General features: G+C 35.5%; 1 protein-coding gene across 3 annotated transcripts in view; it reads right to left on the bottom strand.

Moving 5' to 3' along the window:
- Window positions 1-15,216, bottom strand: part of LOC113084639 (astrotactin-2-like) — a 479,964-nt gene that overhangs the window by 209,428 nt on the left and 255,320 nt on the right. For all 3 annotated transcript variants that reach the window (XM_026254924.1, XM_026254923.1, XM_026254926.1), the window contains one exon: window positions 1,081-1,165. In XM_026254924.1, the coding sequence (XP_026110709.1) occupies window positions 1,081-1,165 (85 nt within the window). The remainder of the gene's footprint in view (window positions 1-1,080; window positions 1,166-15,216) is intronic.

The raw sequence follows: 15,216 nt of genomic DNA, 5'->3' as shown, positions 1-15,216 counted from the left end.
CATAAGCCACTGAGGGAATTGAAATAAAATTGATGTGATGATGATTAGCATTGCTTTCAGTCACTTAACTTCCCAATACAATTATTACATATTAGATCAAATTGGGCTCGTTCAAATGTTTTAATATTATTCAACCCAGCTTAACGCGCTTAAATGTGTCATATCATTCTTGTTTGAGCGCAGTGAATGGATAGCATTATATTGTCAATAGCATTGGAGATTAATCATAATAAAAAATGGCACACTAATAAAAACAATAAGATTATAAATAAAAGCAGCCGCGGGCAGATTCTCATTTATCTCATGACTGTGGCGACACCGGCAACGCTGACAATCACTTCGCTTAATACATAATGTTTCATGTTCAATTGGAAGATTACACATCTGGTACGGCATCGTCTAAGACTAAACAGACCATCTGAAACACTGATGTTTATCGTCAAGTTCAACCAATCTAGTTTAATTCTCTTATCGGCTGCAGCCCATTGACATAATGCAGGCGGAAATTATTTTACACTACTAATCGAAACCGGACGTGACGGCACTCGGACTGTACTCACAAACCCCCTGCAGTTTCTTCATAAAAGCCCGTTTGGGAAACCTTGACATCATGTAATGACAATAAACAGAACATATTTTCTTATCTTGTATTTTTATATCCATATGGTAGAAGATTATCCTGTTCAAATCAATGTAATAAAATACATCAAAAAGTAATCTAAAGTAGTGCAATTATATTACCTCAAATGTCTAATGTAACAGATTACGCCATTAGCAGCAATTTTTGTCATGCACTTTGGAATCAGAAATGGACTACAGTTTCTAAATCATAAATGCAGCACTGTCCCATGTTTTTTAAGTCTCAGTCTGGAGTTGATGTCTGGGCTGAAAGTTCTGCTGCTGTTTTATTAGACAGCGGTTTGCTCGGGTGAGTTCATTAGGAGACAGGAAGAGGAGTTACTACACTTGGCATGAGGTGAGGTGATGAATCGCATCTCTCTGCGTTACAGTCTTTCTCTTGCCCTGGCTTTTAGTCCGGCCTATTTGTGAGGCGTTGACAGAGTGGTTTGCAGCACTCACCCTTCATTGCGGCCCCAATCTGTGCGGACGCAGAGATGTTTATGCTCGGGGTCAGGGGCATAACCTTCCAGACAGCTGCATTCCCCTGCAGAGAGCACAACACAGTGACAGATTATGTTCATTTATCCCTCTGGCAAATCAACCGCATGTCCACGTGACACCCATTGCTGTCGCACACACAGACAAAAGGCTTTCAAATTGAAGTCTGTCCTATATACAGTCAAGTCAAGTGTGTAGAGCGAGAGCTGCTTCTGCCTCTGACACCTTCACTATCAGACGGCTCCGATCTTGAAAGACATCACAGAGCTACTGATGCTAGGATACGAGAATGATCCAGCTCCTCTAGGAAAGAGGGATTGTGGGGTGAATCCAACGCTATCTCACGACCAATTCGTACGTATTTTACGCGGTGGCTTATTCGTACGAATTTGTACGACCTCACTCGTACGATTTTATACGACCCCAGTGACGGTTAGGTTTAGGGGCGGGGTTAGGTGTGGGTCATTCGTACAAATTCATACGAATTGTGCAACTCGTAAAATACGTACAATTTGGCAACAATCATATGAATTTGTACGAGTGTGGTCGTACGAATTCGTACGAATAAGCCACCTTGTGAAAAATGTACGAATTGCTGTGAGATCGGGTTGGTGAATCTCAAGAAAATATGTCAATGGCATGTTTTTAATCAAAGGCTTGACTCCAATGAAGATATTGTTGTATTGTATGTGTGGCGTGAAAATCACTAAAGCATTAACTATGTTGTATGATAACGCAAATACTTTAAACATATTAAAATATAAATTAATTTAAATATAAGGGAAAATATTGTCATGTATTCATGATAAAATGACTTTGTTTTCTCTCAACATTGAGTTTATATCTCAAAACTGTTAATTTATACCTTGCTATTTCTTTTTAACCATTTATTTATTTATGTCCCTTACTTCAAACAAGCTTCTATATGAGAGTGAATAAATGATGAAGGAATTGTCACTTATTTTTTTTGTTTATTGACTGAATTTTTTTTCAGGAGAGATTTCACTTTTTGAAAGACTGTAAAACTATTTTGTATATTTGTATGCATTAATCTCTTCTAGACAGGAGTTCTATAAACGTCAATAACAAAGAAGAACATAAATAACAGTAACAATCAGCATGCATTAGATATAGTTTAATATATTCAGATTTAATATTAGTCTATGGTCCTGTCTATTTCTGTCATCAGTGAAACAAGCCACACAGTATAATTTCCATTGCCTCTTATTCTGCTTTGTTCGTGCATATGCAAATCAAGATACTTTCTGGAGTTGCCTAAAGTTTTTAAGCTTATGATTCATAATACAAACCAAACTAAAAATTGGCTTGGGAAATTTAAAGCATACTCTATCATTCTCTTCAAATTACAATAAAGGCCAAGCCTGAAAAGCAAGAGAAATCAGATAAAATATAGAAGTATGTCACTTGAATATGAAAGATTATTTCAAAACCAGCTCTGGTTGGAGGGGAAAAGAAACAATGTGAGAAGTCATTTTACAAACCGCACAGGCAGATATTCATATTTTATGAGCCGTAGTGGCAAATATTAGAAATAATATGCACCCATCTGTACACCTACTATGCTAATGATATTCATCCCATTTAAGCTCCCATTTCATGGCTTATTCTTCTGAAAACAAGCACATTTAGACACATATTGCACTGGAACAAATAGAGAAAGTAAAGTAGAGGATGGAAAGGCCAGTGGCAGCCAACCATAATGAACATATAGTGACAACCAATAGAAGTAATCTATTGCATTTTATTAAACAGCTCTCTGGAAATCCTTATTCAGCAGTCAAAAAAATTCTGAATAATGACCACGGTCTATATCTATACTCTGTTACTAATATCTAAAATATATGAAATGTTAAAGAAATTAAACTAGAAAGGCACTAGTATAAAAAGGCTGAATTCAGTACACAGTTTATTAATAAAATATACTACAGATGAGCGCGCAATATGAACAGTGCTACACTGCACAAAAGCCAATATAAAGAAAACGCTTAACATGGCTTAATAAAGATGGTGATAAAAAAAATCTAATATTATAGAAATTATTAAAAATGTATACTTTGTACATGCAATCAGATTATCCCATAATATGAACAGACAGCTCTAAATTGCCCATGTGGCTTAATATAAGAAGCCTAAATTTTATACAGAATTCATTAAAAATACATACTCTGTACAGGCAAGCACCATGCTAATCCATTTAATTTTATTAAACTGTATACCATTTGTCTTTTTATTAGCGTCTTTGTCCATTAGCATACCTTAATCATTTCATAATTTGCATTACTACGCTGCAATCATATTCAGAGATATTCTGCTTAAGTAAAATAATTAATACTGAATTAGGTCCTCCATTGTCACAGTTCTTGTTTTTATGACGAGATCTGACTGGTCTCGCGAGAACATCACGATACCCTCGCCCAGACCTTTCAAATATATTTACACCTCATTTGCCCTTTCACCAGTGGTGGTATGTAATAATGTGATATTTTGTGTTCACATCAGGCAAGCGGACATATGGTAAGTGGGAAAATTACGCAGTGTAGTCTTAATCCAGTCATTAAAACAGAATTCACAGTTTAACGCGGAATGTCACAGAATTTGTCAAATTTTGAATTGATCAATCAAAAGAAGGTCATTACACTTAAATAAGACCACAATATGTACCTTATATATAAATATAAAGCCGCAAAGTTGATTTGAAATGAATCCTGCATGTTCTGCATGTCTCCGTTGTTACGACCTGCTCGTTTTAAAGCCGCAACATAAGAGGGATCAAACAGAGGATATCGATGCAAATACTTACGTTTATTATCACTGATTGCTGTTGTATTAGTTTAAAACAATAAAAGTCTAGGGTAATAACGGAAAACAAGGAAAATAAATCTAACAACAACTTCAACTACGTGATATAAGAAGTGCAAAGGGGGACAAAGGGTAACATAATCAACAAAATCGTACATGTTGAAAACCAGAACTACTCCAGAGAAACAATCCCACGAGTGCCTGTCTTAGTCAACAGGTAACACATATAATGGTACTAATTAGGAATTAACAGAAGACCAATCAGGAACTGCCACACTCCCTCCAATAGGATCTGAAGATTCAGGGTCGTCACACCTCCCACTCCAAAAGGAGGTTGTCTAAAGAACCGACAAAAGAAAAACCAAAAATACACAAAAAACACCATTTAAAAATAATGTTGTTTACAACAAATTTTAATACTCATCTCCATAAGTCCCACTTAATTTCACTAAGACTCCTGGGTCCTAGGACACAGAGAAAACTAGTGATAGAGAAAAAAAAAAAAGCCCAACAAGAGAGAGAAGAGAAAGATATACCCGACACTACGGAGCTCTGTTACAGCCGTGAATGTGTTTAATCTGTAGGTGCAGAGGCTATAAAAATAAGGCTGACCTGCAAGTTTTATTCTTTACGGAAACACTCAACTTTGACCTGCTTAACTCCTTTAAATGAGTAGAACTTTGAGAGAACAAATTCATCTGCCATAAGCACAGCATCAGACAATTTAGTAACTTTGTGTTCATAAAGATACATAGCAACTTGGAACACAACTTTTAAACTCTTCCAAAAGAATGAGCTCTCTAAACTGTCCCTAAGTGATAATTTTTACAGAGGAACACCAACGATCAAACAGATTTTCTTTTTTTTCTGGCAAACACAAGATAAGAGCACTTCTCAACCTCCTAAATTCCTAGCGATATGCTTCAGATACCAATTCATTTGACATTACGATCTCATAATCGGCATTTTGCACAGTAGTCTGCCGCAATACACCTCCTGTGCTCTACCTACCAACACACATTGCAATAATAACGTCACTGATTGGTCTTATGTTAATTGCTAATTAGTACCATTACATAAGTGTGTTACCTGTTAACTAAGACACACACTCTGTGGGACTGTTTCTCTGGAGTGGCTCTGGGTTTCAACATGTTAGATTGGTTGGCTGCCACACTCCATCCAATAGGATCTGAAGACTCAGGGTCGTCACACTGTTAACGAATGGCACATACGCATGGTATCATTTTCTACAAAGAAGTACCCCTGATGCTCGTGGTGAATTCAGCGTCTGTCGTCTCACTACATGAGGACGGAGGACATGAACAACCTCTCCAAAACTGCTCTGAGAGTCACTTCATGACCAATTTACCATTTGATTTGAGGAAAACTAGTGTCATATCACTTACACAGAATTGTAAAAGGATTAGTGGCAACCCGTCAAAAATAAAAGTCTGGTACTTTTTTTTTTTTTTTTGTAGACTGTACATAGCCTATGACTACTGTTTTTTAAAGGATTAATCACACAAAATGTCTTCCATGTTTTAATTTTAATAGTAAATCCCCTTTGTTTGCCATAAAATAAAGTTTGCTTAATTTTCAATAACTAAACGATAAATGCTAAAATAATTTAATGTTTTGTGTCTTCATTTGATAACCAGAAAAATGTAAATATTCAACACAGAATTTCTGAAGCTTTTTAATAAATAAAATGTAATTTAACTATAAAAAGGATTTTAAGTGTAATGAAAAATCTTGTCTCGTCTCGTTCTCGTGAACCCAGTCTTGTGTGTCATCGCGTGGGATAAGTGTTTTGTCCCACCCCTATTTATGCCACATTAAGTGTTTTAGAATGTCCCAAAACCATGTCTTAATCTAAGCTCCGAATTCAAAATGAAACTCTATGAACTGCTCCACTGAGAATATACAGAGCTGCATGAACCACGGCAAGATGTAAAGTGTTTGTCTGAACTCAGCTGGTTTTGAAAAAGAATGATGATATCTTTGCAAAAGAACACATACGATTTGGAAAATATTTTTTCCTCCCACTCCATGTTTTTTTTCAACTACTATGTCCCTAAATGGACTCCATATATATATGACCTGCCTAATAGTGGCACTTAACAAAAAGAAATTAAAAAGAAATAAAAATGTCTGGCAGTTTAAGTGGAACTGCACACTCAGATGCAACAGAAGCAATTAGTTTAATAGCAATGAGCTTAATAATTCATTTGCTGTGTGCGCATATGCATATGCCAGATACCTGCACCATCAAATCTGCGTGGGAGCAGCCCCTCTGTTAGAAATGGCAGAAAATGAGCCTTTCAATCTTTTAAAATGAAGGTTCAAATGCACTAAAACGCTCCTACAGCATAAAGTGCTGGTTCTGCAGATGATGTGCCAATTATTCTGATTTAGAGGTTTTCAATCAAACGCCTCTCAATGATGATTTGAGCTACTGTGCAGGTGGACTGCCTATAAATGCTCGTCCTTCGAAGACATGTAAGGTTAGGCTATCTGAAGAGAGTCTGTGTATGTGAGTGAAACTTAGAGAAGACATTGAATTCTTTTTCAACAAAGTTGCAGAATGTTTTTTAGAGACTTTCTTTGAAGGACTTGTGTTCACACTTAAAGAAAACATGTAACATTCAAGGGCTCTTTACAATATATACAATATGTGTTTTCCTCAAAGTTTCTGAATGGCTTGACTCACTCTAGTGTTTTCAGGTTACCAGCATGAAAAATGTTGACTATTATTCTGCTACACTGTGAAGTTGGATATTTTGATCTTACATTTTAAGTGCACAAAAGAAAGGTGTCTTTCACTCTGCATTTCATTTATTTGGCGTTTAATATTTATTAATTTGTTGTTTTATGAGTTTACTTTCATGAATTTAACCCATTTTACAGCTAACTATATTCTGTGTTCTTAACATTGGTTTTCAGGCTGCTAATAGGACCGGTGTAAAGTTGATGGTTTAGTGACTGGCTTCCCTCACTAATGAAGAAACAGCAGTACATCACGTTCCCTACATACTACACCAATCACAGCTCAGGATGCTCATCAAATGCAGCAGTTTCACCCCTGTTATTGATAATTACATATGATGATGATGATGCATGTTAAGGGCATGCCAAATGGAAATAGTGATGTCACAGTTCTCCCAATTTCAAATACAGGTATTTCAGAAGGGTAGAAAATGATAAATCATATTTTAAACCGGGGAGTTAGTTTTGCGTTCTGAAACTAGAGTAGACTCTCATATGTGTAAATATCAAGAACATTTTAATTAGCCATTTTATGAACCCTTTAAATGATAATGAAAAATATTCAACTAGCATAATTCTGATTATCAAGGTTCTTTTTTCAATGTAATATCTGAACTCTAGTGATTAATAGATGCTTTCATTAGAAAGTTTCTCATGAAAGGCTGCATGAGCAATTTTCTGATTTCAAGGTTCAACGCGTGGGCACAGAGAAAGAGATATTGTTGTGCAGATGAATATTTCCTGGTGTTACACAATCCCGAGGGAAGCAATTCCGCCGATGGGCCTTGAGTAGATTTATCATGTTACACTCCCACAGAGGCATATGGACAGGAGTAGGAGAGAGAGAATAGGGCTGATAAACTCTGAACACTATGGAATGACAGAGCCATTTTGTCCTCTTTTAGTTGTGTAGGAGAGACAGAGAAAACAAGGAATATTTATAGATGAATACAAGAGAGCCTTGGCTAGCAAACGTATATTTCTGAAGCAGCCCATGAGAGAGGAGAGCGGGGCAGAGAATCGGAGCTGATAACCTTGTGGTTTAATCAAAAGCTGATTGTGGGCCGAGACTGTGCTGGCATCGGTCCCGGCCGGCTGAACACTCTTTCACAGATTCAGTGTGTGTGGAAAGACAAGAGGCTTCTATCAGCCAATTCTCCATCTCGCTCGACACAGAGAGAAGCATCTGATAATACTTGGCCAGGCTGCGTCATGGCAGGACCTGTGAGATACACCAGCACAGTGGCACTCAGAGCACTTGGAGACATTTATTCATTTATTTCAAATTCAGTGATGAATTACTCATTCTCATAGTGCTCACACATGTATGATGTTAGAAGTCTCTGGTGAACATAAAGACATTCATTAGGTATTTTATAATGCAATGCAATCATGACATAAGTGTCTAACTGAAATGTTCGAGAAGCACCAGATTAATACTATTAATGCATAAAAGCAATGTCTTAAGGATCCTCCAGATTTCACGGCTAAGTGTTCACCCAATATGCTCGGAAACAAAGGATGCCATTTCAATGCTTATGTTATAACATGAATACCACACATTTACATTTCCTCTTTAAGAAGTATTATATACTGCACACACAAGTGCATGCTGTAAACAAGTTGAATATGTTCAGAGAATCCAAGTACATTCATTTCCTCAAAGCAATTAAATTATCTCTCACAATGTTAATATAATATTTATATCGTGGTGAAGAATATAGACAGTGGTTAGATCAGAAACATACTGTTATTACACAAATTGCTCTGCAAGTATTTTCAACTATTAATGCACGACAGGAATTTAGGTATGTGAATCTACTTTTGCAAATTAAAAGCTGATTGTAAACAGACAAGGTATATACCACAAAACAACACTTTTTATTTATTTATTTCATTACACTAGATATTGTAATTTATAAATAGTGGAAATGTAAATTGTTTTATTTTATAATATATATATATATATATATATATATATATATATATATATATATATATATATATATATATATATTTTTTTTTTTTTTTTATTTATTTATTTCATTACACTAGATATTGTAATTTATAAATAGTGGAAATGTAAATTGTTTTATTTTATAATATATATATATATATATATATATATATATATATATATATATATATAAACACACATACTGATCTGTCCTTTTGTGTTAACATTGATATATATATATATATATATATATATATATATATATATATATATATATCTTATAAGCCTTCTATTTATTTTGATTAGATTTTCAGTATGCTGTGATATTCTGGGCCTCTATATGCATCGTGGGATTAAAAAAAAAAAAAAAAAAATCACCATTGATCACCATTATTGTGATAATTGTTCCGTTTGGCTGAAAACCTGAGCTGATTAGTCTAGAGTTAATTTGCATTTAACCAGTGTATCAGTGTTTCTGGACAGCACAGAGAAACTGTTGTATTTAACTACTGCAATAATATTACAACCCCAGCTCTCTTAATGGATATTAAAAGAATATAGACATCACTTAAGCACTATATGCATATTTACAGTGAACTGCTTTTTTAAAATAGCTATGTTCTGAGAGAAGATTAAATACAGTATGCTCAATAGTAACTTCATATGAAATATTCAGCAACACAGCATGTTTTAAGTTGAATAATAATAATAACAATATTAACACAGTAATCAGGAAACAGTACAACACACCTTGTAACTGTAAGAGATTGCTATCTAATTTTATAAAATCTGAGTTATTTTTTACTGTGTATTTATCCCTAAGAATTCTGCATCATGCTCTTTTTCTATTGTCTGTTCTTGTACTGCAGTGTGTCTGCTGTCTTCATGCATGCATAGTTAAAGTGAAAAGCAACAAAGAATCCCATTGTACAGTACATCTACATATGGTAAAAAAAAAATACATTTATACATGGTATATCGAGAAACTACAATAAAGTTTGAAGCAATGAACCTCAGACAGCTACATCTGTCAATACACCTCTCGTGTCTCTTTATTCTGCTCCTGTTCGGATTAGATATGATTTTTGCAAGCCTGAAGTCTAATGTAAATGGCTGAGTGAGCAGACGACATAGAGATTCAAAGAGGACTCAACTAGATGAAGAGAGTAACGCAAAATGCTTCAGCTCTTGACCGAACGCTCAGCTGATGAAAAGCTCAGAATCACTCTCTGTACAGAGCCGGAGAGATTAGAACTCTCTCTCATTAACATAACAATAACTCTAGAGCTCCAGAGCCATCCTCAATGCTTAAATATGGGAGAAAGCATCTGGCATCAGGCAAATCACTGATTCCACACCATCACTCGACAAACGCTGAATAGACTTTTGATTGCTCTCCAAACCATCCACTCTAGCGGCCTTTATGAGGAGCCTCTTCCACCTCCTTATATATTAAATCCGTATTTAAATAAATATTAATATATATCGCTTGGTATTATTTGCAATAAGAACAACGAAAAAACTAACTACCAGAAACTGATACAACAATAAACATAAAATACCTGGGGCTACAAGAGACCTGCTACTCTGGTTTTGTATTTTTTATAACTCTTGGAGAGAAACAGTGCAGACACTGGATGAAGACAATGTTACTACGGTCTATTTTTCCTGGAAATCAAACCAATGATTTTTAGACCTTTTAAGCTCTATGGAACAAAGAGGGCTGCAGGTGGCAATGGGACAGAGCCTCAGATTCTGGTACGGTCTCTGTCCCGCTCTCATCTGGACTACTGAAACTGACTGCTGGCCATCCTCCCAGAGTATGCAGCTCATCCAGAACACTGAGAAATATTCAGCCAGTCACACCTCTGATAGACTCTCTAGTCTTGCTAGGATCTATCTGAAATTTGACAGCAGACCATGTCTCCCTGTAACCTCTCTAGAGAGGATGAGCACTTTGCCATTCATATGAGAAACAAATTTACAAAGACTGGTGACAAAAAATCTAACTGGTCAAAGGTTTGAAAATATTTGGAAAATAAGTTTGGAATAATGTTTTCAAAAGAAGTCTCTTCTGCTCACCAATGCTGCATTTATTTGATCAAAATCACAGTAAAAACAGGAACAGTGTGAAATATTGTTACAATTTAAAATAACTGTTTTCTATAAAAACTAAAAAATATTATTTATTTATATGACGCAATGCTGAATTTTCAGTGTCATTACTCCAGTTTTCAGTGTCACATAACCATTCATAAATCATTCCATTACGCTGGTTTGCTGCTGAAGAAACATTTCTGATTATTATAAATGATTTATTTAGATCCAAATGTGAACTCAACCATTCTAAGGTTTGGGCTTAAAAGTAAATAAATAAATAAATAAATATATAAATACTTTAATGCATCAAGAAAATGGCACTTATATTGTTACAAAACATTTTTTAACTTTCTATTTATCAGCATGAATGAGCAATTACTCTTTACTTAGAACACATATTATGGTTCTTTAGCAATATCATGTGCCATCAAGTCTGGTTTATCAATTACCATTGAAGCATATCAAAATTGTTCAGATTAAAGGCGGGGTGAAATGCTCGTTTTCACTCAATATCCTGTTAATCTTGAGTACCTATAGAGTAGTACTGCATCCTTCATAACTCCAAAAAGTCTTTAGTTTCATTATATTCATAAGAGAAAGATAGTCTGTACCGATTTTTCCCGGAAAAACACGACCGACTGGAGGCGTGACGTGTGGGCGGAGCTAAAAAATCACGAGCGCGAGTAGGCTTTTGCGTTGAGAGCGTTTGGAAGCTGTGACATTACCGTGAGGAAAAAACCATCAGAGATGAGGAGGCAGAGATATTTGAAGCAGTTTTACTCACCGCCTGCGGTTCCAACACACGATCGTGACCCTTTTCCGTTGGGACTGCATTATCCTTAAGAAATAAACGATGTTCAAATCCATCGTCAAACTGGGCCTTGTTTGTAAAACAAGCATCTTCGAAATGCAGGGAACAAACACAAACACTTGCACAACTCCGTTGATGCTCTGTAAAAATAAACTCCATCCACTGGTCCGTTAATGCTGTTTCTCTTTTGGTAATCTGTGCAGGGTTGTCTTGCCCTGGCAACCAAAAACACACTCCTTTTGTGACTTTTCGTGATGCTCTCGCTCTGGTCAGTGAATGTCTCGTCTCTGCTCTGCTATACGGGAGCGCACTCTTCCGGCAGAAGTGCCTCAGGACCCATATAAGGAAATTTCGCTCCATCTAACGTCACACAGACCCATACTCGAAAAAAACTTTCCGAAACTTGTGACAAACCGGAAGAGGTTTTTTTGGAACAAAAATACTCCTTCAAACATACAACTTAATTTTTGAAACTTTGTCCATGTTTAGCATGGGAATCCAACTCTTTAACAGTGTAAAAAACTCAGTATGCATGAAATAGCATTTCACCCCCCCTTTAAGATAAGATTTTCAAAAGTGCTAAAATGAAAATGTGTACACCCTCTTGAAAGTTATTATTAATCTAAATTTGAGGTAACTGAAATCAATAGACCAGCATGTTGAACCAAACGAGTTAAAGTGGAGTCATTTCTTGGCCATTAAAAGTGTTATAGCCCACTGAATCATTCTCAGACTTAATCCTTACAACGATCAGGACATTTGGCAGGGACTGATCTAAACATAGATTTATTGTCCTCACAATGGGGACAGTGGTCCGAGAGAGAGAAAAAAAGAAAAAGAAAACAACAACATTGTTTTAAGTGTGAAAATAAAACAAAACACAGAAATTAAAAAACAACACTTTAAATAATCAGGCCTTCACTTTAAACTTTCATTTTGTGATTTTTTATTTTTTATTTTTTCTAGGGGGGGGGGGGGAGTGCCAAATAAGTGTCTCAGAGTCAGCAGAAGCTATGAAAAGTGACTGACATAGAGTAAGATACAATACAGAGAAGTGAAATGCATGGATGTGGTCCACAGCTAAACACCTACTGTAGCCAAAACACAATCCACTCATTTAGTCTTTACCAAAGTCCATATTTACAATCCTGGGAATCCACACTTAATGATGTTAGATGCTATGGTGTTGTTAGAGGAGGAGTACAGTGAGAAGTGCCTGGTTCCCGCAGTGAAACTCTCATATAGGGATGTATGAGTGCTGAAGGTCAGTAGTTATGTTTCCATCCACCTAGTTTCTACATATGTGACTTTTAGAATATTGCATAAAACAATGCTGAATGGAAACGACAAGATGCACACATATTTTAAAAACGCACATTAAAGACTTAACGCACTCAACTGAGTCAGATCTTTTGTTTTGTTTTTTTATCCAATAATATGACATGCAAACAAAATATGATGGAAAGACACTTACAAAATAAATAAATATCTCAATGTGCATCAAAAAAAGAAAAAAAAAAGAAAAAAAAAAAAAACTTGTGACTTTGCCTCAACAGATGGCAAAGTTCTCAACAGAAGTCCATCATCAAAATGATTTTGTATAATCACCTCCCAGAACTGTCGCACGCGATCACTTCCCAGACATCAGGCAACCCAATGAAAGATTACTGTCGCTCTGAGGCACGACTCATTTATTATGTAGGAAAAAAGAGCCACAGGCTTCCCTGCTTACAGCAACTCTCATTTTTATTATTGATATTTTGCACCAGTTTCCCAGGAAGAGACAACTTTTTTTTTTTTTTTCTTCTTTTCTTGAACACATGGGATGGAAACAGTGCTTTATTCGCAAATGTTTTATGCCATATTCTAATTCTGTGCTTATGGTAAATTGCTTTGTGTGATATAATGCAAGAACCTCACCACATTAATATATTATACATTAATATATTAATTACTAGAATATTACAGCTTTGTTGAATTGAATCAAGGGTGCACTCATTTATGCACAGGTCCTTTATACAAAATGGCTAATTTATTTATTTTACAGATATTAAAAACACATTTTCTTTCAATAAGTGAAACTAAGAATGAAAAGTACAGTGCAGACAAATGAATAAATAAAACGAGGAAAAATAACAGGAAATACATTTGAATAAATACATTTAATTAAATAAGATGGATGCACGCGCACACACACACACACACACACACACACACACACAGAACTGGTCCCCAAACTAAAGTGTGACTCAGTAAATACCAATAAAGTTTGTCCTGTGTTTTTCGATAACAGTTTAATTGTATTTCACCTTGGTAATAACATTATCCATCTTTTCTTTCTGCCTTTCAAATGCTCTTTTCCTCTTCTAACACACACCGTCACTTAGCTTATGCTGCACTTTTTCAGACTGCCGTTCCTCTTGGTTTCCAGATTCACCTTCATATTTCTGAATCTAATCTGCAGTGTTTATTGATGTGGCTTTCTGCAGCACCATTGACTGTGCATTAGTGATCTCATGCGACGTTTTGTGCTAAAAGCAAAAAGGATATAATCCAAAACAGGTTCATACTTCTATAGAACCATTCTTTTTTTCTCTTCCTTCAAGGCCAGTTAAAAGAGAATAAGAAGAGGTAGATAATGCATCTAAATGTCAGGTCACACAACAGTGGCTTCGAGTTTGGAGCTTTCATGGAGGAGCTCTATTATTCACTGTGTCTAAAAATAAATGCAGACCTATATGATTCAGCAGAACTACATTTGAAGACATTTATAATGACTGAGGCCAAACAGTGAAAGGAGTACTGTGGATTTGAACAACATGGACATCATCTGCTGCATACTTCTTATTACCACAGACAGTAATTGAATTTCAGTGTATATAAACACATGGGAAACGTTTACAGGAAACAAACTCACAAAACATGCCATTTACAACTACATTTCTCTTATGAATATATAACTGCAACACTCAGAAATGACACGTGTTAGCATAAGACAGAATCAGACTTAACACTCCTAAAAAGTGAACTCTGTCCCTGTCGTTTCCCTTGTGGAAAATAAGTGCAATTAATTGTATTGAAAGTGCACTGGTAGTGCATTTAAAATCTTAAAAGTACATTTAAAAAAAATGTATATGCAGATAATATTAATGAAATAAAATGTCATGTTAGTGCACTTAAACACCTTTATGTTTCTTAGAACATAATATCAAATGATATCAAATTAGATATTTTATTTTAAAGTATATTTTAAATCATTTTGTTTTAAATATGATGCAATTAATTTTTTTCCGAAGATCTTAACAAATTTTTAACGAAGATCTGTAAAGTGGCAAAGACTAAAGTCTCAAATCCAAAGAGATGTTCTTTATAGTTAGGACCCGTCCACGTCCCCTAATAAGCTTAATTTAAACACGCCCCCACATGTTGACATCACTGTGTGGGAAGATTTGCATAGCAGTGCCCAAATGTTCACCCAAAGAAAGAAGGTGTAACTTTTATTCTCATTGTAGTATTGTTGTTTCAAATGTGAGTTTTAAGCAGTGTAGAGTGACAGTGTGTCATTTCTCTGATCACAAATGCAGACATTGTTTTATGTACGCAAAGCAATGCATAAAAAGACAGTATAAGTCATTATAATCAG

Source organism: Carassius auratus, chromosome 5 (genome assembly GCF_003368295.1).
Source record: "Carassius auratus strain Wakin chromosome 5, ASM336829v1, whole genome shotgun sequence".
Classification (NCBI taxonomy): domain Eukaryota; kingdom Metazoa; phylum Chordata; class Actinopteri; order Cypriniformes; family Cyprinidae; genus Carassius; species Carassius auratus.
Note: the sequence above shows the minus strand (reverse complement) of the source record. Positions and strands in the feature narration are given on the sequence as shown.